Source organism: Spea bombifrons, chromosome 7 (genome assembly GCF_027358695.1).
Source record: "Spea bombifrons isolate aSpeBom1 chromosome 7, aSpeBom1.2.pri, whole genome shotgun sequence".
In the NCBI taxonomy this organism is placed as follows: Eukaryota; Metazoa; Chordata; class Amphibia; order Anura; family Pelobatidae; genus Spea; species Spea bombifrons.
Window position 1 is genome coordinate 46,809,181 of NC_071093.1, and position 25,550 is coordinate 46,834,730.

At 46.7% G+C, this 25,550-nt stretch overlaps 1 protein-coding gene and 1 long non-coding RNA gene across 2 annotated transcripts; both read left to right on the forward strand.

Annotated features, from left to right (window-relative positions):
• The first annotated feature begins 564 nt into the window (after positions 1 to 564).
• Positions 565 to 1,543, forward strand: LOC128501218 (uncharacterized). The gene is made up of 3 exons (XR_008355026.1): positions 565 to 617; positions 974 to 1,034; positions 1,510 to 1,543. It is a non-coding gene; the product is annotated as an uncharacterized LOC128501218 (long non-coding RNA).
• A 446-nt stretch (positions 1,544 to 1,989) lies between these two features.
• On the forward strand, positions 1,990 to 6,793 carry LOC128502300 (uncharacterized). The gene is made up of 7 exons (XM_053472063.1): positions 1,990 to 2,010; positions 2,997 to 3,080; positions 3,253 to 3,532; positions 4,196 to 4,387; positions 4,780 to 4,814; positions 6,089 to 6,124; positions 6,593 to 6,793. Exons 1-7 carry the CDS (start codon positions 1,990 to 1,992, stop codon positions 6,605 to 6,607), a joined length of 663 nt encoding a protein of 220 aa, XP_053328038.1. The 3' UTR covers positions 6,608 to 6,793.
• The last annotated feature ends 18,757 nt before the right edge of the window (positions 6,794 to 25,550 follow it).

Consider the following 25,550-nt stretch of genomic DNA (forward strand, 5'->3'; position numbering starts at 1 on the left):
GGTAAAAAGTGAAAAGCGTCGCGCATGCTGGAGAGTCGAGGGATGTGAGTTAGAGAAAAGATTCATTAACCTGCGAGTCCCTTTTATACATTTAATAAGATGAGTTCAATAAATACTTGACTGCCCCCCTCTTCTCCATGTAGTGAGCAGGCGGGGGTTAATAAAATAACCTGCTGGGGGGTATATTGCCATTGCTGCCTCTGCCACAGACACCCTGGTTTCCTGATCTCTCAGGACTTTCCACAATAAACTCGGGCCTCTTGGCCGCCTCCTACTGAAGCTCCTACCTAAAACCTGACTTTGACTCGTAACCAACCTGCGTGGCGGATCTAAACTCCTATCATGCGGAGCCAGCCTCTGACAATAGTCTCTGTACCTGCTGTAACACACACCACCGATATAGGCAGACCGGCTCTCAGCTCCTATTACCCTCAGGCAGCTACATATATTACATTACGGGGCTAGACACAGTACGGTCTGTCCCTCAATGGGTTAAGTTCCTGCCATCCTGCATCACGCCAACCCCATCACGCTTTCACTTTCTGTATGACTCCGTGTCCTGCAGCAGCCGCAAAAACATCAGCTTGATCTCTGCTTCATGCTCGGCCTGCGAACAGGTGAGTGATCGGACCTGATATCATGCACGGCAGGGCTTGGCTGAAATGTGCAGCGCTATCTCTGTGTTACCGGCAGCTGTGGTGGGCAGGACCCCCGGGGATGGCGCCAACACAGCGGGCGAGAAGAAGCATATTAATGGTCGACACCATCTCTGGGTTTACAGGCAGGGTGAGCGGTGCTGGGGCAGAGCCTTCCTTCATAGCCCAGGGGGGGTCTTCACACATTGGGGTCGCACCTTGGGGGGCTTCCTATGCATGCAGGCGAACCCCTGACTCTCACAATTATCACGAGGCATCCCGTCACGCCGCCCGCTGGCTTCAACATGTCTTTTAACAGAATTTCCACCGGTTTTCAGGTCTGTGGACTGCGTCTCGCCATCAACACAAAGACCCCGATGGATCCAGCCGGGCACCGAGGTAACAGCTAACAACCCACCGACAAACCGCAGTCCTCCCGAACCGAAGGTCAAAGGGACAGCTTAAGAACCCTAAAAATAAAGGGACAGCTTAAGAACCCTGACTCAGCATGAAGGCAGAAAAATGCGCTTGGTCAGCATTATCACTAAAAATAAGAACCACACTCACCTTCTCCAGGTGCTGAAGCTCCAAAGCCGCAGCGCACCACCCCGTCCACTGCTTCGAGCCGCCAATCCCTGTGCAGGAAGTCAATGAAACCACCTAATGCACACAGGGGGTCTTGGTAGACCTCCAGGAAATCTGTTTTTAGGTGGAGGTGAATCCTTGCGCATGCATACTGCTGAGAAAACGATGTGTTCAATCTGCGAGTGGGGATATCGGAAGATCAGAACCCAACGCCGACTCGTCTGCCGCTGTCTCTTAATTGATAAAATGATGATTATTTTGTTTTTACGGTTATTTTCTGTGTCTGCAGAGTCCGGGTCCCAGTGGAGTTTACTCTGCCGCATAGCGGTAAGTTCTCGCCTGTGACCCTACAGCATCTGGGGGCTCTTCCCGCAGAGGTCTTCGCTGGAATATATCAGTGTGGGGGCGCATTTTCTAGTGTCCCAGGTGGTTGCCTCTTCATGGACCCCAACCTCTCAGTGTTGGACCGGGGCAGGCCACCTAACCATAGAGGGGAACAGCTGGGGCATTAACTGTATGTTCAGCTGATCCACATCATCATTTAATAACAAGAGAATGAGCGCATGAGGAAACCACATGTTATACATGTTACAGGCTGTAGGCCAGAAGTCCTACATCCCGCTGGTTGATATACACTGTAGGTCACCCCCAATGACACCTCCAGGAGGCAGTAGCCACGGCTCCCACACAGGTCTCTGTATTACCAAATGGCATTAGCATGGGATTGTGTGTTACCGTGTGGCATTGGCGTGAGTGTCTGTGTCACTACATGGTGTTAGAGTGCGTTCATGTTAGTATATGATGTTAGCATGTGTTAGTGTACAGTGTTAGAGTGTCAGGGATGAGCCTAGGGTTACTGGTGCCTGGGGGAGGGGAAGAGAGTGGGAGTGGAGGAGCGGGAGAAAGTGTGTGTGTATGTGTACCTGTATAGTGTTAGAGTGAGTGTGTGTAACTGTATAGTGTTAGAGTGAGTGTGTGTAACTGTATAGTGTTAGAGTGAGTGTGTGTAACTATATAGTGTTAGAGTGAGTGTGTGTTACTGTACAGTGTTAGAGTGAGTGTGTGTTACTGTACAGTGTTAGAGTGAGTGTGTGTAACTGTATAGTGTTAGAGTGAGTGTGTGTAACTGTATAGTGTTAGAGTGAGTGTGTGTTACTGTACAGTGTTAGAGTGAGTGTGTGTTACTGTACAGTATTGGGTGAGTGTGTGTAACTGTATAGTGTTAGAGTGAGTGTGTGTAACTGTATAGTGTTAGAGTGAGTGTGTGTAACTGTATAGTGTTAGAGTGAGTGTGTGTTACTGTACAGTGTTAGAGTGAGTGTGTGTTACTGTACAGTGTTAGAGTGAGTGTGTGTTACTGTACAGTATTGGGTGAGTGTGTGTAACTGTATAGTGTTAGAGTGAGTGTGTGTAACTATATAGTGTTAGAGTGAGTGTGTGTTACTGTACAGTGTTAGAGTGAGTGTGTGTTACTGTACAGTATTGGGTGAGTGTGTGTAACTGTATAGTGTTAGAGTGAGTGTGTGTAACTGTATAGTGTTAGAGTGAGTGTGTGTAACTGTATAGTGTTAGAATGAGTGTGTGTAACCGTGAGTGTGTGTAACTGTATAGTGTTAGAGTGAGTGTGTGTTACTGTACAGTGTTAGAGTGAGTGTGTGTTACTGTACAGTGTTAGGGTGAGTGGATGTTTGAATGGCGCCAATATTTCCAGGGTCACCCTTGTGCAGAGATGCTTTTATTTTTCCATCTGATTGTACCGTTTTTGTCTTCCCGCAGAGTCACTTTTGTTTTGCCGCCATCTTGATTTTGTTATTTCCACTGAGCATCTTGGGCGTCCTGATTCTGTGCGTTTTTCATAAGGTGCCGTAAGTTCCTTCCTCCTTTGTTCTGTTGACAGACGTGTTTTATGTCAGGTTCTGTTTCTGGATGAAGTCCCCGGTTCCGTGTCGTATCTCGCTGTGCAGTAACTGTACGTCTTGGGCCTGGTTTCTCCGAAGTCTTTACTGTCCGTCTCCCCGATTTCTTCACGTAGATTCGTGCTGCTCCCTTGGTGGTGGGAATATTCTCTCGTTCCTCCGAGGAAGATTATAAATGGCTGACACAGGAGCTGTGGTCAGAAAACTTCAAAGGCTCAGTTAAAGAAATAAGACCCGTCTGCATATTTAACAACGGAGCGAGGCAGTTCAGGGCTGAGGTGGAGAAATGCGACTTCGCCATCCTGTATCACACAAAGAACCGCGGGAGACTCAACATCACAAACGTAGAGGACGCCATTTACAACTATGAGCTGAACTACTTATCTGACACGTTAGGTGAGCACCAAGAACACGCGCAGAATATTCCCCATTCCCAGACAGTCTGAGACGTCCACTGATAGGACACGGCGCACTGTGGGGTCCTCAATGTCAGGTGGAGGCATCACAGCTGATTTTCTAAAGCAAAAGTCCCTCAATCCCCTGATTTTGTGCGTTACTCAGTGCTACACAGGCTCGGTATCTGGCTGCTCACAGGGAAACACACTGATGCCTTCAACTGCAACCCTTGCCAGGTTATCCCTGAAAGGAACAGGCAGTGCATTGAAATTAGCACCGCAAGTCGTCCTTATGGTGTGTTTTGGAACAGACACACAAGGGACGGGATTGCAGGGGTAACAGGTGAATGGCATTATTACCTTTCCATGAGGCCATGGACAACCTTCATGGACATGTGATGTCAATGATAAATGCTTTGCTCATCAGTGACATCACTCACCTCCATACATTATGTGATAAGCACAGCCCAGAAGAAGTTTTTTTTGTTTGAGAATCACCCGGTTTTGCCTCATTCTTTGGTAAACAGGTGTTTGTGACCCCCCCGGGAGTCCGACAGGTCTGAGCCAATGGCCAGTGCCTTTATAACTGATATAATATCACGGTTTATGTAGAAATAATGTGAGCTGAGGTTGTTTACCATTTATTAAACGTCTTGCTTTGAAGGCCGCGGGAAGGTCATTGTGGTGGTTGATGACCTCGATAACAGCGGCGAGGAGGAGAAGTTGCGTATCCTGCGCGGTCAGCCTGACATCAGGGACCGGGCGCAGGACCTGTTTCTTTTCACCACGGCGGATAAGAGGAATCCACATTTACGGGAGAGAAAGCTACATGAGATGAAACGCGTGATGAGTTCAGGTACCCGAGTGTCCGCAGAGGGCAAACTCATAGGTTCAACCTGCGCACAGAGATGCGTTTTAAAGCAAATTACCCCAATGAGTGAGATTATTGTGTGCGCTGCTCATTATTGTACAAATACTGATATCCATAGGATAAGCCATTGGCGCTCTCAAAGATCGTGCTGGAGGAGTCCTAATTGCCCCATAAACCCGGGCAGCGCATGTTGTGCAGCTGGTGTTCCCCTGTATGCCTTTGTTTTGGGCTCTGTTACCTACAAAATACACCCAAAATACTCGTGTGCATCCCCTGTAGCTACTGTATACGAGGCAGCATTTTACCCCCTGCCCATCTATATGCAGCCCCTTTCCTACCCTCACCATATACATGACTTGTGCTTTTTACCCCAACAGGTTCCATTAGCACGATGAATCTCTGTGATGATCTGGTAAGAACATGGGGGAAATCAGGGGAGGGCTGGTGGCATTCAGCCCAGGGGCAAGTTCAGCTGGGTGAGCCGGTAGTAAAGCAGCCCTGGACAGCTCTATCTGTATTTACCAGCGGAAGGCGCAAAACCCAGGCCTCTCCAGAACGCATTTCTACAAAAGGAGAACCAGGGGAGCCGCCATTTTAATTCCTTCAGACTGTAGGCCCCCTTGTGTATACACAGGGTATTGCAAGTAGAACACAACTATGCTCCTGGCCTATATTTTTAAGGGTAGAAGTGTCTCCGATGCCCCAGCTGTCCTGGGTAGAAGTGTCTCCGATGCCCCCAGCTGCCCTGGGTAGAAGTGTCTCCGATGCCCCCAGCTGTCCTGGGTAGAAGTGTCTCCGATGCCCCCAGCTGTCCTGGGTAGAAGTGTCTCAGATGCCCCAGCTGCCCTGGGTAGAATTGTCTCCGATGCCCCAGCTGCCCTGGGTAGAAGTGTCTCCGATGCCCCCAGCTGTCCTGGGTAGAAGTGTCTCCGATGCCCCAGCTGCCCTGGGTAGAAGTGTCTCAGATGCCCCAGCTGCCCTGGGTAGAATTGTCTCCGATGCCCCAGCTGCCCTGGGTAGAAGTGTCTCCGATGCCCCCAGCTGTCCTGGGTAGAAGTGTCTCCGATGCCCCCAGCTGTCCTGGGTAGAAGTGTCTCTGATGCCCCAGCTGCCCTGGGTAGAAGTGTCTCTGATGCCCCAGCTGTCCTGGGTAGAAGTGTCTCTGATGCCCCAGCTGTCCTGGGTAGAAGTGTCTCCGATGCCTCCAGCTGTCCTGGGTAGAAGTGTCTCTGATGCCCCAGCTGTCCTGGGTAGAAGTGTCTCTGATGCCCCAGCTGTCCTGGGTAGAAGTGTCTCCGATGCCCCCAGCTGTCCTGGGTAGAAGTGTCTCTGATGCCCCAGCTGCCCTGGGTAGAAGTGTCTCTGATGCCCCAGCTGTCCTGGGTAGAAGTGTCTCTGATGCCCCAGCTGTCCTGGGTAGAAGTGTCTCTGATGCCCCAGCTGTCCTGGGTAGAAGTGTCTCAGATGCCTCCAGCTGTCCTGGGTAGAAGTGTCTCCGATGCCCCAGCTGTCCTGGGTAGAAGTGTCTCCGATGCCCCAGCTGTCCTGGGTAGAAGTGTCTCAAATGACTCTCATGTCCCATCCAGCCAGATCCCCCAAACTCTGCATGAACCACAGAACCAGAAGCTGCATTAATATCATAAAATTGCCAATAATGACATCATTGTGTTAATGTGTGTTTTCCAGAATATCTGTGGGAGATCCAGCAGCTTCCAGTACGAGGTAATCTTGGTCTGTTCCCCGGCTGCGTTCACGGAAAGTCCACACCACGTTCCCTGAGCACAGAATTAAACATTTTTAGAATAGTCAATTGTAGCAGCAAAAAAAAACACATTAAACCAGGTTTAATTGGTAAAAGTATCTATCACGCTGCGTTCGGGAAAAGAACATTGGATGGAATTTCCTGACATTGCGTCCGTCTACACAGTCTGTCCGTGACACAACACGTGGCAGATTATACACGGGGGGCTCAGGCCAGTGCGGCCTTCGGGAGGAGATCCTGACGGCCCCTGTTGTTAGAGGGAGCTGAGGGCCAGAGGTGGAGATCGCTGATACATAACATGGCATGAAGACAAATGTCAGAGACCGTTTCAGTCTAGATACACAAACATTTCACTCAGTGGACCAGCCGGTGCAATCTATTCTGTCCGATTAACCAGAGCAGTAACGGAAATCCTGTTCCTTTTACAGCGGCTTACCTTTTGAGCCCACATTGTCTGCCCCAGGAGACGTGGCCCCTGTGTACCGAGAGACCCTGAATCAGTGATGGAAAAACTCGTCCTCCTTTACATGACAAAGCGAGGACATCTTCAGGATCCCAGGACAGCCCTGAGCCCTACAGCAGGAGATGCACAAAATAATAAAGATATTCTCTAAATAAACAACATAAAACTGCATTGTGTGTTCATTCACAAGACTCTTTCTTGATGGAATTTCTAAAACTTGCATTTGTCGCTGAAGTAGTTGAGGGGCCAGAGAGGCCTGCTTGGTTGAGTTTGAGGTAGAAGAACTTGACTGGCCGCACAGAGCACCGGCCTCTTTGGGATGAACTGGAAGAGAGGTTGCGAGCCGGGCGTCTCGTCCAACATCAGCCCTGACCTCACAAACGCTCTACTGGATGAACGGGCAAAAATCCCACAGAAACGCCCCAAAATCTTGTGGAAATCCTTCCCAGAAGGGCGTAAGCCGTTATATCTGCAAAAAAGGGGACCGTCATCATGGGACAATGTTTCTGTATTTAGAATGTGATGTCATCAGAGCTCCTGTCGGTGTAATGATCCGGTGTCCCAATACTTTTGTCCATATAGTGTATGTTTGTTCTCGAAACAGGGAGGTGTGATATACTGTATGGGTTCATTCATCCCTCCTCTAGGGACCCCCAAGAACGTCACACCTGAGCCTCCTCACTGCCGGGGGACTCCTTGCTGAGTGACTCAAAGCTGAAGAACGTCTACGGTGAATGCACAGCACACATGACAGGATTTCAGATGTTTATTCACCTCCACGTCTGGGGTTTTTTGCTGGGTATAGATCTCTGGAAATGCATGTGGTGACGTTTCCAGCTCATGAGTTTGCATCTATTCAAAACAGACGACGCGCAAGCATAAAGAAATGATGAAGATCCGAGTAACAAACCTCACATGGACCCATTGATCAAGAGAGAGTCAGAAGCAGATCACAATGGATCCATTCATTGAGAAAGTCATCTTTTTTTCAGTGATCGCTGTCTTGTTTTTTGCTGGGGTTTTCAGCAATGGCTTCATCATGATGGTGAATTTTGTGGACAAGATAAAGGGCAGAAGCTTGAACGCAGTGGACCGCATTTTGGTGGCCCTCAGCATTTCCAACACCAGCTTTTCTTGTATCTATGGAGTTTATATTTTTTGTGAATTCTTTTGGCTGAGGTTTCATTTTTTTTATTATGCGTTTCCAGTTCTCTTTGCTCTGACTGTCTGTGCTACAACGTTCAGCTCGTGGCTCTCTGCTGTACTTTGTGTTTTCTACTGTATCAAGATTGTAAACTTCAAGACACGATACTCTACTTGGCTGAAGATGAATATCGACTCTGCATTCGCTTGGCTCATACTTTTTAGTTTTGCTCTTTCTCTCTCCAACAGCCTCCCGATGATATGGTCCTTTGAGAGGACCTTCCAAGAAAACGCTACAACTCCCAACAGTACCTCTGGGGGTTTTGTATACAGGTTAGACCCACACTACTACATGTCATTGGCCACTAACACTCTTGTGAGTGTATTGCTTGTAATTTTCAGTACAGTCTCTATCATGTACTCACTCCATCAACACACCTGTCACATGGAGAAGACTAAAGTACAAACAGACGTGTCTCTGAAGGTCCACCACAGAGCCGCCAAAACTATGTTGTCCCTTCTGCTCGTCTACCTTGTGTTTTACGTGGCAGTCATCTTACTCTCTTTGCTTCCTGCTGACAGTACGGCCATTTGGATCGTTCTGTGCCTTAGTGTCTCCTTTTCCCCAGCACAAGCGGCCATACTTATTCTGGGAAGTCCCAAGCTACGAGACACGTTTCTAAAAATGTGCTTGGTCTCAAAAACTAAAGAATCTGTCCTCTTGGTATAGTTTTACGTGCATTCATTGGTTTGATTTCACACATGGAGAATTATATCGTTAGTTTTGTATATATTCAAACTCAGTGTGAGAGGAGATCACGTAACAGATACCAATTTACTCCAAAATAAACAGAATTCACCATCTGGAAACACACAGAAGAACATTCTTCATTTTAATATCAGTCACGCAAATCTTCCCGAGTGAGCGCTGAATACATTTGTTTAGATTTTGCATATATTCAAACTCATCAATGAAGAGAAGAAGAGACCAGTCCGCTGGCAACTCTCTGCAGAGGAAACATTGAACAGTCGCAGGACCATTAAAGTCCCATCGCCAGGAATGGAATCGCCGGCCGTCAGCCCGAGCACCGCCGCTTGTCTTACTCTTCTAGGAATGGAGGGTGTAACGGGGATAATTGCCCCTACTTTTATTTTATTTCTGACTCTCCGTGGACTTTTAAAAGGACGGAATATGAGCACCAGTGATAAGATCCTTACTGCATTGGGCATCTCCGATATCTGTTACACTGTCTCCCATTTTGTATACATATTTGGTCTGTTGTATTGGCTTGAAAACAATACAATTCTCCTTGGTATAGCCTTGTACAGCATCACGTCCTCCTCCTGGCTCACCGCCTGCCTCTGCTTATTCTACTTCTTTAAAATCCTTAATTTCCGCTGGGCTTTTCTCTCGTGGGTTAAGATGAAGATAGACGCCGTGGTGCCCTGGCTGATACTGGTGTCAGAAGTGGTGTCCGTCTGTAGCAGCGCATCCTGTATGTTACCCAATACATTCCAGAAAGCCTCTTCCAATGATCTACCGAGGAACATCTCCACCAATGAGACCTCCAGAATACTAAACCTATCTTTTACAAAGCTTGTAGTTTTAATGAATTTGACTCCCTTTTTAATTGCATTTCTGGCTACATTCAGTACAATTACCGTATTTATCGGCGTATAACACGCACTTTTTTAACTAAAATATGTAGCTGAAAACCTACCTGCGTGTTATACGCCGATAAATCCTAGAGCCAGTGGCGGAACTACCGGGGTCGCAACTGCGACCGGGCCCTGGAGTTCTGCCAGTCAGGGGGGGCCCAAGGGGTGCCGAGCGGTTGCTGAAGACGACCGCTCGGCAACTCTCGGGCCCCCCTGACTGACAGAAATCCAGGACTCCTCTGCTGGCGGCCGCCGCCTGCCTCAGCCTCAGCCGCCGACCTCAGCCTCAGCCGCCGCCGCCTGCCTCAGCCTCAGCCGCCGCCGCCTGCCTCAGCCGCCGCCTCCTGCCTCCGCCGCCTGCCTCCGCCGCCGCCTGCCTCAGCCTCAGCCGCCGCCGCCTGCCTCAGCCGCCGCCGCCTGCCTCAGCCTCAGCGCTTCAACTCCTGTGTTGGAAGCGTGAGGCGTTTGTCTCGGGTGCCGGCGCTCAGCAGTGAAGCGCCGGCACCCGAGACAAACGCCTCACGCTTCCAACACAGGAGTTGAAGGTAAGTGACCGGGGTGGTGTTAGGGAGAGAGAGGGGAGATCCTGAGAAGGGGGGTTAGGGTGTGTGTGTCTGAGTGTGTGTGTCTGAGTGTGTGTGTCTGAGTGTGTGTGTCTGAGTGTGTGTGTCTGAGTGTGTCTCTGAGTCTGTTTGTGTGTGTCTCTGAGTCTGTTTGTGTCTGTGTCTTAGTGTGTGTCTTAGTGTGTGTGTGTATGTCTTAGTGTGTGTGTGTCTTAGTGTGTGTGTGTGTCTTACTGTGTGTGTCTGAGTGTGTGTGTGTGTCTGAGTGTGTGTGTGTCTGAGTGTGAGTGTGTCTTACTGTGTGTGTGTCTTACTGTGTGTGTCTTACTGTGTGTGTGTGTGTGTCTTACTGTGTGTGTGTCTTACTGTGTGTGTCTTACTGTGTGTGTGTGGTTTCCCAGATAGCAGTGATTCTGATAAAGTTTTTTTTGTTCAGTTTTTTTGTTCAAAAATGGGGGTGCGTGTTATACACCAGTGCGTGTTATACGCCGATAAATACGGTACGTACTTAAAACTCCACAGTTATAGGATGAGGATGAACATGGGGTCACATGGCGGGGCCAACCTGAAAGCTCATCAAACTGCCGCAAACTCAATGATAAGACTACTGGTTTTATACTCAATTATTTATTTAACACTAATTTTATACTGCTTTGGGTTGTTCCCAAAATTTAGTGTTGGGTACTGGATGAGTCTGATAATAAAAATACATTCCTTCACCCCAACGCAGTCGGTTCTTCTCATCCTCGGGAACCCCAAAGTGAAGGACGCTTTGAGGAAGACGCTCTGCTTTTTAAGATGCTCTAAAGATTAACTTTGTCGTAGGCGATGAGCTCATTTTTAGAAAACATTTAGGTAAAGAATGGGCAACTTTAATGAATCTAAAAAAAAGAGGTATTGATTGGTGGGATGGAAAGATGGCTTCAAACAGGCTGATAAGTCCAAAGGGCCGGTCAGAGAGCTGGAAATGAATTTAGAAATCTCTTTACAATACGTGAGAATATTGGTAAATCTTTTGGGAGGAATGAGTGTTTTCTGAATCATTACATTTTAATGCCCCCCCCCCCCCAGTCTGTAGGTAGTGAGACTTTATATTCTAGGACTTTTATGTTAAAATGAATCATCTTCTTTGTGTTTTATTAAAGTTTATTAATGTACAACATCATGTGGGAAGAGGCATATTTATTGCATGCTCTTCTTGGCCAATAATACCGAATTCGCTCGATTATAAGACAAGGAGCATTTGCTCTGAAAAATATCCCTCATTTAATATTCAAGGACCCTGAATCCTACCCAGTGTATCCTCACTTCAGAGTCCACAAAGAAACTACATTTCCCAGCAGGCATTTCCTAGCAGGCAGCGCTGCAGGTGAAGGGAAATTAAGGAGCTCCAACTAATCTTAATTATTAAATGGCTTTAAAATGCCAGAGAGAGAAAAGCTGGCAGCCTTCATTCATGCACTGGCAGTGGGGAGGAAAAAGAGTTGTTCTGAAGGTAATCCATTGGGCTGAGGCGTCGTGCGCTTCAATGAAATGCACTATACGTCACCTCACTGAAGCGGAGAAAACTCGAAGGAGGAATCAAGGTCTCTGTTTCTACTGCGGACAAGCGGATCACCTCCTACGTACATGTCCGTTACGTCCGGGAAACGAAAAAGCTTAGGGACCAAAGGAGGAGAACCCCTAAGCATTAAGAACAAGTCTCCTCCCCAACGCATGTTGATACCCATCTCGCTTAGGTGGCTAGACCACTCTGGGGCGGCTGGAGTGTTTCTGGACGAACAATGGGCCGTACAACATGGGCTACCACTACGTCCCAAAGAGACTCCTTCTGTGGATACTGCTGTTGACGGTACCCTCTTAGGTCGGGGAGTGGTCACCCGAGAGACCAGTCCACTCTCTATGTTCATTGGGGCAACCCACAGAGAAACCATCACGTTCGAACTGATACAATCACCTCATGTCCCCTTGATACTGGGGTTCACCTGGCTACGGCTACACAATCCACACATTGACTGGGACAAAGGCGAGATACTTGCATGGAGTCCTTCTTGTCACCGCCTTTGTTCTTTACCTTGCACAAGGGTGAATCTCGTTCTGGAAATCAAGCCTACAGACCCCAAGCTTCTAGTGCCGAAACATTATTGGGACTTTCTGGATGTATTTTCCAAGAGACAGGCGGAACGCCTACCCCCTCACAGATCCTATGACTGTGCCATAGACTTGTTGCCAGGTACCACGCCTCCTTGTGGACGCACATATCTCCTGTCTGAGCCAGAAAATGAGGCTCTGGAATTATACATTAAAGAGAGCCTGGAGAAGGGCTTCATCCGACCCTCCTCCTCACCAGCAGGGGCTGGATTCTTTTTTGTCTCCAAAAAGGAGGGCTCCCTTCGGCCATGCATAGACTATAGGGGACTAAATCGTATCACCGTAAAAAAAACGGTATCTTCTTCCGTTAATCACTGAGATCTATGACAGATTGAAGGGGGCTACGGTTTTCACCAAGCTCGACCTAAGAGGGGCATACAACCTAGTACGCATTAAGGAAAACGATGAATGGAAGACCGTCTTTAATACGAGATTTGGTCATTATGAGTACCGGGTGATGCCCTTCGGTCTATGTAATGCTCCTGCCGTGTTTCAAGCCTTTATCAATGACGTGTTCCGAGACATGTTGCTTTCCCACGTGGTCGTCTATCTCGACGATATCCTTGTATATTCACCGGACATCATAACTCATCGTATGCATCTACGTTCAGTTCTGCAGAGACTGCGTGAGAACGGTCTCTATGCCAAAGCCGAAAAGTGCGACTTCGAAAAGAACAGCCTCTCGTTCCTCGGGTACATCATCTCCGCTAACGGCCTCGAAATGGACCCCAGCAAGTTGAAGGCTATCCTCGATTGGCCTATCCCCCATACCGTAAAGGCAGTACAACGCTTTTTGGGATTCGCCAATTATTATCGGCGCTTCATACGCAATTATGCCTCCATCGCAGCGCCTATCATCGCCTTTACTAAAAAAGGGGCTAATCCCAAGTACTGGTCTGTGGAGGCTGTGAAAGCCTTCGAACGCCTAAAACATGCCTTCTGTTCAGCCCCCGTTCTGCAATGACCAGATCCTGCTTTGCAATACCTGCTTGAAGTAGACGCTTCAGAGACCGGTGCGGGGGCTGTACTTTCTCAACGGAATCCAACAACCTCCAAGTACCACCCCTGTGCGTTCTTTTCCAAGGGCTTCTCATCCGCCGAACGTAACTATGACGTGGGAAACAGAGAACTCCTCGCGGTCAAACTGGCCTTCGAGGAATGCCGTCACCTACTCGAAGGTACCAAACTGCCTGTTGTGGTCATGACTGACCACAAGAATCTACAATATATAGAATCTGCTCGACGTCTGAACCCTCGGCAGGCCAGATGGGCCTTGTTCTTCACCCGTTTTAATTACGTCATGACATATCAGCCCGGAAGTAAAAACATCAAAGCAGATGCTCTCTCCCGTCAATTCGACAGTCATCGGGACTTCACCCAAGATGAACCCATCATTCCTGAAGCACGCATCGTCTCTTCCTTATCGTCTTCCGTGATGCACCGGATTCGTATGCAACAGGCGCACATCACAGCGTCCCAACGACCTCCTTCGGGACGGCTCTACGTCTCCCAGCAGTTTCGTGCTGCTGTTTTCCACTGGGGTCATAACCCACCACTAGCCGGTCATCCTGGAGCACGCAAGACCGAGTACCACATCCGGAAAACCTTCTGGTGGCCGTCCTTAACACGTGACGTCAGCGCCTTCATTGCCACCTGCCCTCAATGTTCTCGTCACAAATCCATGCAAACCCGGCCTTCTGGTTTACTATTGCCTCTTCCAGTCCCAAGAACCCCATGGACTCACATCGCTATGGACTTCATTGTCGACCTTCCTGTCTCTCAAGGGTTCACTACCATCCTCGTTGTGGTTGACAGGTTCACTAAACAGGCTCACTTCATTGCCCTACGCAAGCTACCCACGGCGTCCCAGTTGGCGGATGTGTTCATCAGAGACATGGTTCGTCTGCATGGTCTGCCGCTCCACGTGGTGTCAGATAGGGGTCCCCAGTTTTTATCCAAGTACTGGAGAACCCTTTGCTGCAAGTTAGGTATCCGGACACATCTGTCCTCGGCTTATCACCCGCAATCGAACGGCCAGACAGAGCGCACTAACCAGACCTTGAAACAATACCTGCGCTTACACGTCAATGAACGCCACGACAACTGGTCTTCCCTGTTACCCTTGGCCGAACTGTCCTACAACAACGCTGTCCATGAATCCTTGCTTTGATCGCCGCTTTTTGCTGCATTTGGATACCTTCCCGTTGTCCTGCCACCTCCTGCCGCCTCTCGCGGTGCCACCATCCCTGCCGCCGAGGAACGGGTCGCTGACATGCGTGCCCATTGGAAAGCTCTCAATGACCAGCTGGTCAAGGCCCAAGCCCGCAGCAAGGCTGCTGCTGACAAGCATCGTGCTGCGCCTCCCCACTACAGGGTTGGCGACTATGTATGGCTATCCGCGCGGCACACCGCGCTTCGTCAACCCAGTAGGACACTGGGTCCCCGATTTCTCGGTCCCTTCCGCGTCGTATCAATGAGGTTGCCGTGTCCCTTGCTCTGCCTCCTTCCATGCGTATCCCCAACTCGTTTCACGTGTCTCTCCTTAAACCCTGCGTGAGTAACCGCTATTCTGTGGCCCTTCGTCCTCCTGCCCCTGTCCGCGGCCACGAGGAGCACGTCGTCCGCCGCGTGCTCGACTCCCGTTGGCACCGCGGCTCCCTACAGTATCTGATCGACTGGCGTGGGTACGGTCCGGAGGAGCGGACCTGGATTCCTGCCCGTGCTGTGCACGCGCCTCTCTGTGTCTCCCGTTACCATGCCCGCTTCCCTCTCCGTCCCGGTCCTTCGCGCCAGGAGCGTGCTCCTGGGAGGGGGGGTTGTGTCATGCCTACCTGTCCGGCTAGCGTCCCTCGGCGTTCCTCGCGCCCGTCCTCCTCGTGTGTTGCCGTGCGTGCGGCGCGCACATGAGGGGGCGTGCGTGTCGAGCAGGCACGCCTCCCTGCCACTGACAGTCCTGATCGGGCTGCCGCAGCATGTCAGCGGCAATCGGAGAGACGATCCGCCGCTACATGCTCGCGGCACCCGACCAGTACCTCTTCTGCCTGTGTGGCGCCGCCGCGTCGCTCGCGGCGGCAGCACAGGCAGAGAGGACATCGTGGTTAGCCGCCGCAGGCATGTCGGCGGCGATCGAGTGTTCGATCGCTGCTGCATCTCCACGGTGGCTGTCTCCTTTCCTCTCCTGCCTGTGTGGCGCTTCCGCGTCATTCGCGGAGGTACCACAGGCAGGAGGGTTTGTTTTGTTATTGTTGCCATCGCGACGACGCTTCTCTTGCGCCGGTCGCGATGACGTCATCGTACCTGCTCTCCCGCCATTGGTCCTATTTAAACTTCCTGGTCCTGTGTTTCCTTGCCCGTTCAACGAGTCCATATCATTGTTCTCAGGGTGTTTGTTTCTCTTGTGCCTTTTGATTGCTATTTATGTGTACCAGACCTTGGCTATTGTTCTTTGACTACGATCCTGCGCTGCCCGTCCCGACCTTGGCTATTGTTTTTTGACTACGCTCCTGTGCTGCCTGCCTCGATCCCGGCTTGTTTATCGGATTTACTCGCCATTCCTGCATTGTGGGTCCATCACCTGTGGTGCCTGATCCAACGTAACACATACTATATACACACACATACTATATACACACACATACTATATACACGCACATACTATATACATACACATACTATATACACACACATACTATATACATACACATACTATATACACACACATACTATATACACACACATACTATATACACACACATAATATATACACACACATACTATATACATACACATACTATATACACACACATACTATATACACACGCATACTATATACACACACATACTTTATACACACACATACTATATACACACACATACTATATACACACACATACTATATACACACATACTATATACACACACATACTATATATACACATACTATATACATACACATAATATATACACACACATACTATATACATACACATACTATATACACACATACTATATACACACACATACTATATACATACGCATACTATATACACACACATAATATATACACACACATACTATATACACACACATAATATATACACACACATACTATATACATACACATACTATATATACACACATACTATATACACACATACTATATACATACACATAATATATACACACACATACTATATACATACACATACTATATACACACATACTATATACACACACATACTATATACATACACATACTATATACACACACATACTATATACACACACATACTATATACATACACATACTATATACACACACATACTATATATACACATACTATATACACACACATACTATATACACACACATACTATATACATACACATACTATATACACACGCATACTATATACACACACATACTATATACATACACATACTATATACACACACATACTATATACACACTATATACCCCGATCAGCCTCAGCATTCTGCGCACTGACAGGTGGGGGGAATCACACGGGGTGCCCCCTGTTAGAAAAATGCTTATGTTATCATAAATATTATTGCTGACAGACAGTAGAAAATGTCTAGTCTATGATATATCACGAGTTGCGCCAACATATCTACTAAGAGGCGTAGCCTGCTTAAAAAGTAACCAATCAGAATGATGCATGCTATTAGAAGCAGATAAGAAGTATAAGAAGTTATATAAACCATGTAATCCAAATACGTAATCAGACAACGCTTCGACTTTTGTGTGTTGTGTGCCTTGTCTCGATTATGGGCATGATCTAAATAAAGGAAAAAAACTTTTTCTGAGGAGAATTCGACCATTAATTCAACCAACACCCCCCCCCGGGCGGGTATCAGGTGCGGGATCCCATTATACAGGAGAAACCGATAAAGGAACCGCTCCAAACGGTAACGGCTGTAAGAAATAATCCAGGCGGCAGACAGGAAGGCGGAAAATGGGGCAAAAAACGGGCCAAAAAGCAAAGTTGAAAAGGACAGACAGGCAGCAGCAGAGAGACAGACAGTCAGACAGACAGACAGTCAGACAGACGGACAGACAGGGCCGGCCTGGGACTGAAAAGCAGCCCTGGAAACGTTTGGAGAGCGGCACCCCTTATACACACCCGAGTCACACGATTTACCGTACAAATAACTCTAAAACATTCTTTTTATCGCATTATTTGCATTAAATGCCACAAAGCAAAGTGTTAAACGGCCCCAATAAATGAAATAAATTAAATAACGGAATCAAAACATTTCCTACTGCAAACATTTTTAGGTGAAAAAGTTCCATTTTATTCAGAGATCACATTATTCTTCACCATATTCTTGTAAGAAACTTTTATTTCTTTATTAATTCATCTCAACTATTTTTCCATATTTAAGAAAAGCTATGATTGAGAAAAATAGATTTTTTTGTTTTTATGACCTATTTGTCAACCTGCCCCCCAGATATGCACATCTGCCCCCAGGCCCGCCACTCTGCCCCCTGAAATCCCTTATACCCCCCTATATGCCACTCTGCCCCATGATATGCCTTTTAACCCCCTCTATGCCAATCGAGCCAATACGGTATATATACACTATTACCTGTTCACATTCCCTGCTGTACCCCAAGTCTGGGTAAATAATCGGGGTACCGCGTGGCTATATCCTAAATCATAGCCGTACCACCAGTCATACATCCATTAATTGTATCATTATTTGCAGGGGAGGGCTGGCAGCCTAAGGTCTGGGGGGCAAGTGAAGTGGCCCATTGTGCCACCGAATCCGCCCACCATACATGCCCATCTTTTCCTGATTTTCTAACTGTGTGTAGTACACAGCAGCAGGGAAATTGGGGACAGAGGTGACACTGGGAGGGGCTGATTGGGCACAGAGCTGACACAGAGCCGGCGGCATCAGCACCCAGCGGCTGTTTAGAATAAATGTATTTGTTTAGTCATACATATAATATATATATTTATTCAGACTCAGTTGGAGGGAGAGGAGACCACCTAACATTTATTGTCAAAAAAAAACAAATTTACCACCTCGGAAATTCTTACACAGAAGACGATTCAGTTAGAAACTTCCCTCATTTTAATATCAGTTACGCAAATCTTCCCGAGTGGCTCCTGAACTCTTCTGTTTAGATTTTGCATATATCCAAACTCATCCATGAAGAGAAGAAGAAACCTAAATAAGTGAAAACTATATAATGCGGGCTGAGCTGCGGGCGACTCGCTGAACATTCATTGTGTTCCTAAGTCGCTTGTCGAGAGGAAACATTGAACAGTCGCAGGACCATTAAAGTCCCATCGGCAGGAATGGAATCGCCGGCCGTCAGCCCGAGCACCGCCGCTTGTCTTACTCTTCTGGGACTGGAGAGCGTAGCGGGGATAATTCCCACTGCCTTCATTTTGTTTGTGACTCTCCGTGGACTTTTACAAGGACGGAATATGAGCACCAGTGATAAGATCCTTACTGCTTTGGGCATCTCCAATATCTGTTACTCAGTCTCCCATTTTGTATGCGTATTTAGTATCATTTTTTGGCTTGGAAAAGACCCATACAACCTCCTCGGGGGACTCGTGTACAGCATCACGTCGTGCTCTTGGCTCACCGCCTGCCTCTGCTTATTCTACTTCTTTAAAATCCTTAATTTCCGCTGGGCTTTTCTCTTGTGGGTTAAGATGAAGATAGACGCCGTGGTGCCCTGGCTGATACTGGTGTCAGAAGTGGTGTCCGTCTGTGCCAGCGCAACCTGTATGTTACCCAATGGATTCCGGAAAGCCTCTTCCAATGATCTACCAAGGAACATCTCCACCAATGAGACCTCCGAAGTAGGAAACATCGGTCTAACTTTTGGCCAATTTATATTCTTAATGACTTTGACTCCCTTTTTTATTGAAACTTTAGCTACATTCAGTACAATCACGTACTTAAAACTGCACAGTTATCAGATGAGGATGAACATGGGGTCACGTGGCGGGGCCAACCTGAAAGCTCATCAAACTGCCGCAAACTCAATGATAAGACTACTCGTTTTATACACCATATTTAATTTGGTATCAATTTTCTTTAGTTTAGATTTTTTCCCAAAATTTAGTGTTGGGTACTGGATGAGTTTAATAATAATGTATTCCTTCACCCCAATTCAATCTGTTCTCCTGATCCTCGGAAACCCCAAAGTGAAGGACGCTTTGAGGAAGACTCTGTTTTTAAGATGCTCAAATTATTAATCTTGTGGTGGGCGATGAGCTCATTTTTACCACATCATTTAGGTAAAGAATGGGCAAAAGTTCAACTTTTATTTACCCCTTAATGATAAAGCCGTACAAGTACGGGCTCAAAATGCATTGTTTTCACTGGGTTTAGGGACCACCCATTGTCCTTAAGGGGTTAATCTGAACAAACATGTATAGATAGGATGGAAACTCGGCCTCACGCAGGCTGATGAGTCCAAAGAAGCTATAATGAAAATAGCTGCTTCTGCAAGTCTTTCCTAATTCAATACATTATTGGTTTTAAATAATAGAGAGATTTTAGGGAGTGGAAACAATTTATCTCTACGAGTGTGAACTCCGCCGGTTGCTGCACGGCAACTGCAATTTTATGGTGATCGCCTAATTTCATGAAAGTTCCTTTTCCCTCCGAACCCGGATTTATATCTACAGGAACCGGCTGGACGACAGCGTGGCGGTAAATTTAATGCTTCTGTTATTCTGAATAGAGGAGATTATCTCTGTTTGGGGAAATAATAGATTTATTGTATAAAACGGCTTGTGAGACCGCAGCTTATAACCCGTGATAATGACAATGATGGAAAAGGGATTTTTACCCGGAATAAAGAATATTTTTTTGCATCTATTTAAAGCTCACTAATACTCTAGAGATAATATCATATATATTAATATTTAAATGATTGAATGAATACCATCGCTACGGAATAATACAGTGAGATATGGGGATCTTTCCGTTACCCTTCTAATGATTATCTTCTCTTTTATTTCTGGATGCTGGGAGGACTGGGAATGAACTGGTTTGAGATTGACTCACGTTATATATATATATATGGTGATGTCATTGTGATAAGTCAGAGATTTGCTGCTTCACCTGTCGGATCCATAAACCAGATTAAGTTATTGTACCGGTACGTGTGGCACCGTCTCTCGGGACAGATAATACTGGGGGTAATTGCGGGATGCGCCCGTGAAAATCTCTTGCACTGATACCTACTTAGCGGCCTGGTCTGAGGAACAGAAAATGTGCGAAGAAGATGAAATTCCCCACTGGGAAGAACTATCATTTTCTCAATCCTAGTGAACTGAGCTGGCATACGAAGCAAACGTATAAAACGGACTTCTAATCGGAAGCCAATCCCATTAATCCGTCTCGGTGTTTCTGATTCGGGAGGATTTATGTAAACCAAAGCCAGCCCTGTAAAAGTGAGCAATCAGAGAACAGCCAGAGTCATTTGCATGCAGGAGCCACCGATAATAATCAGGGAACCGCTTCCTTCCATCACCAGATGTCCGCGCGTCGATGCTGAGTGAAGGACTCAAGTCAGAATAAGGAAGGTTTGCAGAGCGAGCAGATAAAGGTTGACTTCTTCTCTTCAAACCGCGGCTTGTGGAAGGACCGAGCGAACGATGGATCCCAATGTCCATGCAGCGTGTCTCGTTGTCCTAATCTTGGAAACCATTGCAGGGATTATCATCGATGTTTTTACCTTGCTGATTATTATCATTGATGTCCTCAAAGGGCAAAATCTCAGCCCCACCGATAAAATCCTTATGGCTCTCAGCATTTCCATTTTGTTTTACGCCGTCACGATTCCTGGGAATTTTTACCAACATCCTGACCCCTACGCTTCTTACGTCCTCTTCACTTTGACCATGTACAGCATCACGTCCTGCTGCTGGCTCACCGCCGGCCTCGGCTTCTTTTACTTTATTAAAATCATACATTTCACATCTGGTTTTCTCTCTTGGTTTAAACTGAAGATTGACACAACTGTTCCTTGGCTGATAATGGTGGTGGAAGTTTTGTCTCTTAGCGGCAGTCTCATTAGCCTCCTAGCTTATCACAACTCTCAAGATTATCTGTCCTCTACAAACACATCAATGATCCTCTCAAACTCCACGATGCCAAGAACATACCTGACTAGGTTTACAACCTATAACATTGTGCTTTTTAGCAATGTTCTTCCCTTCCTAATCATGACGATCACAATCCTGGGCACCGTTGGCTTCCTTCGCCTTCATGTCTCCAAAACGAGGACAAACAGAGAGACATGTGTCAGAGCCAATCCCAAATCCCACCAAAATGCTGCCAAAGCTATGACGAGACTCTTGCTTTTCTACTTAATATTTTATTTGGATGTTTTTGGATTTCTTTTCCAAATCATTCCCCAAACCCCTGTGTTGTATAACCTGCACCTGATAGTGATATTTGCCTACTCCCCGGGGCACTTAGTTCTTCTAATCTTTGCTAACTCTAAAATGAAGAAAGCCTGGCAGCAGACATGGGCGCTGCTCGCATGTCCAAACGTCTGACGGGTCAGGCTTCGACCAATACCATGCATGTTATATAAAACCTAATGGCTTCTCTTATAGGACCTACTTAGGAGCCTTGTGGAAGAAACTTCATTCAAATAAAAATAGAGGTTTTACGGCAGGTAGTAAAATAGGTCGGATGGAAAGGTCCCATTGTTCTTTTCTCCACAGATCATCCGAAGCCCTGCTGTCTCTTCTGCTTCTCTAGCTCTTATATGACGGATGACAAGCTGTTCTTTCTTATATGTGTAATGCAGACTTTTCGATGTAACGCTGTGCTTTAACTTCTATTTTTTCCTCCTAATAAACTGTTGAAAGATACAGATGTAGAATTATCTCTCTCAATCTCAAATGTTAAATTAAAAAACATTTATTAGAACCCCTGAGAAATGCTTGGGAAGCGCATCCTTCTACGTAGAGAGACATTTGGGTCCGAGCTCTTCCTGATTGGAACTCACATAGACATTTTTTGTGTGCAGTAACTATATCTGTTCAGGTTTTGCATCTTTCTAAACAAATTCAAAAAGGGAACAAAAACCTAGGTAATAAATGATCTGTAACCAGCATAAGTCCGAGTAACTATATATGTGAAGATTTTGCATCTATGCAAACAAGTTGAGGGAAAAATAAAGCATGGAACAGGTGAAAAATTTAACCCGGATCCAAAATATGTGACCTTCTTTTATATTCAGGCTGCCGGGGCTGAGCAGCTGGTGACCGTCTGATCACATATTGTATTTCTCAGGGAGATATGGAGACAGGTCTTTCTGTTTGGCCGTTAGACTGAGAAGAACGGGATGAACGCCCCATCTGCAGGAATTGAATGTCCGGCTGCCGGCCCGAGCGCCGTGGCTCGTCTTGACAGCGTAGCTGGGATAGTTAGCAATGTCTTCATTTTATCTGTGGCTCTCTGTGGACACTGGTGGTGAAATCCTTGTTGTTTTTTGCATCCAATGTCTATTACGCTGTCCTTAATCAAAAGGCTCTATGACATTTTGTTGTAAAGGTTGTGACAAACCCTGTAGCGTGAGGGCCATACATGTCACATTTAGGGGTCCTAAGCACGGTCCTCTAGGGCAATCAGAGTCAGGAACTCCAGCTCCCAACTGGAGCCCTCTCTACCGGTACGATGCTGGCCCAGACTGACCAGCCTAATCACCCACCAACGATGCCTCACTTGGCTCAGGGATGCTCTTCTTCAGGGCCTCTCCTTGCCCTGGGAGCTCAGGGAACTTCTTCTTCCCCCAAAAGTCTCCCTGATTATCAGGCTCCTGGTTTTTTTAATGCCCAGCACCTGTGCCTGATGCCGGCTCCATAGGAATCCCGGACCGGATCCTGCAGATTTCTAGCCACTTGGAAAAGCTGGCATGGATTTTCCACAGAATGGGGGGAACGGAGCATTGCATAGCAATAGCAGCTGTACCCAGATGCCATGCCAATCAACTCCCTGGGGTTCACAGTCTCACAAGGTGTATGCATTGACATCAGTATAGCCATGTATGACATCATGTCCTCGTCTTGGCTCAACGCCTCACTGTCTCTGCTTATTCTATTTCTTTAAAAGTCTACATTACCTCTGGGATTCTCTCTCGTGGGTTAAGATGAAGATAGACGCCGCGGTGTCCTGGCTGATATCGGGGAGAAGCGCTGTCCATCTGTAGCAGCGCATCCTGTATGTATCCTGGGAAGCCCAAAACTACAAGAAACCTTTATAGAAAATATGCGCTCGGTGCCGAAAGCGGAAGAATCCCGTATAGTGCTTTTCACACTTCTCTCACGTACATTCATTGGTGTGATCTTATATTTTACATTCAGTTGGAGGGAGAGGAGATCACGTAACAGATACTGATTTACCCCAAAATAAACAGAATTAACCATCTGGAAAATTCTCACACAGAAGAGGATTCAGTTAGAAACATTCTTCATTTTATATCAGCAGATCTTCCCGAGTGGTTCCTGAACTCTTCTGTTTAGATTTTGCATATATCCAAACTCATGAAGAGAAGAAGAAACCAGGTGAAGATGGTAATCTGTATCCAAAATAAGTCAGCTCCACAGGCGACTCTGTGAACGTTCATTGTATTCGTAATTGGCATGCCCAGATGAAACAGTTACAGGAGACACTGAGAAGAATAGAATTAAAGTCCCATCGCCAGGAATGGAATCGCCGGCCGTCAGCCCGAGCACCGCCGCTTGTCTTTCACTACTAGGACTGGAGATCGTAGCTGGGATAATTCCCACTGCCTACATTTTGTTTGTGACTCTCCGTGGACTTTTACAAGGACGGAATATGAGCACCAGTGATAAGATCCTTACTGCTTTGGGCATCTCCAATGTCTGTTACATCGTCTTTAATATTGTATATGGATTTGGTATTATTTTTTGGCTTGGAAAAAATGAATACATTCTCCTTGGTATGGCCATGTACAGCGCCACGTCCTCCTCCTGGCTCACCGCCTGCCTCTGCTTATTCTACTTCTTTAAAATCCTACATTTCCGCTGGGCTTTTCTCTCGTGGGTTAAGATGAAGATAGACGCCGTGGTGCCCTGGCTGATACTGGGGTCAGAAGTGGTGTCCGTCTGTAGCAGCGCATCCTGTATGTTACCCAATGGACTCCAGAAAGCCTCTTCCAATGATCTACCAAGGAACATCTCCACCAATGTGACCTCCGAAATACTAAACATCAACCTAACTTTGGCAAAATGTGCCTTTTTAATTAATTTGGCTCCCTTTTTAATTGTACTTTTAGCTACATTCAGTACAATCACGTACTTAAAACTCCACAGTTATAGGATGAGGATGACCATGGGGTCACATGGCGGGGCCAATCTGAAAGCTCATCAAACTGCCGCAAACTCAATGATAAGACTACTCGTTTTTTACACATTTTTTTATTTGGTAACATTTTATATTCTTTTGAGTTTTTCCCAAAATTTAGTGCCAATTACTGGATGAGTCTAATAATAATATATTCCTTCACCCCAACTCAATCTGTTCTTCTCATCCTCGGGAACCCCAAAGTGAAGGACGCTTTGACGAAGACGCTCTGTTTGTAAGATGCTCTAAAGATTAACCGTGGGCGATGAGCTAATTTTTACCACATCGTTTAGGTAAAAAATCTTTAGGTTATTTATCTGAGAAAACATGTTTTGATAGGATGGAAATTCAGCTTCAACCAGACAGATAAGTCCAAAGGGTCGGTCAGAGAGCTGGATGTGAATATCTCTTATACAATACGCGAGAGAATCGGAAAAATCATTTGGGGGGAATGTGTGTTTTCTGAATCATTACATGCAGGCAGTAAGAAATTGTGCCTTTTTATTCTAGAACTTTGGAGGATTAGACCTAATTTTGTTAAAATGAATCATCGTTTTTGTGTCTCATTCAAGTTTATGAATATTGAATATCATGCGGGAAGATACACATTATAATGCATGTGCTTCTTGGCCAAAAATAAATAAATAACTTGTGACGGGAACTACCCTGGGCTGGAAACACAAGGATCCAGGCTTACGGTTGGGATGTGTCAAGGAAACCCCAGAGACTCGTACTTATGGGGGTAGGTTTGGGAGGGGGGGCGTGGCAGATTCATGGGGAAGCTCCCTTCTCAGTCACCCTGTGTGTTGAGTTTTAAAGAGGTGTCGCTCAGGACCCCAATGCTCGATTAGGAGAATATTTGGACAAGAGACAATGGGGACCACCAGCTATCCATAGACACTCGGGTTGTAAGAATAACCATTAAGAGGGACCCAGGGCAATGTGTTTAATGCTCCCCAGACAGGATTTCCACAGGGGGTCCCAGAGCTAGGCACCAGGGACTAGTTGGATTACAAAAAGACTCTTGTG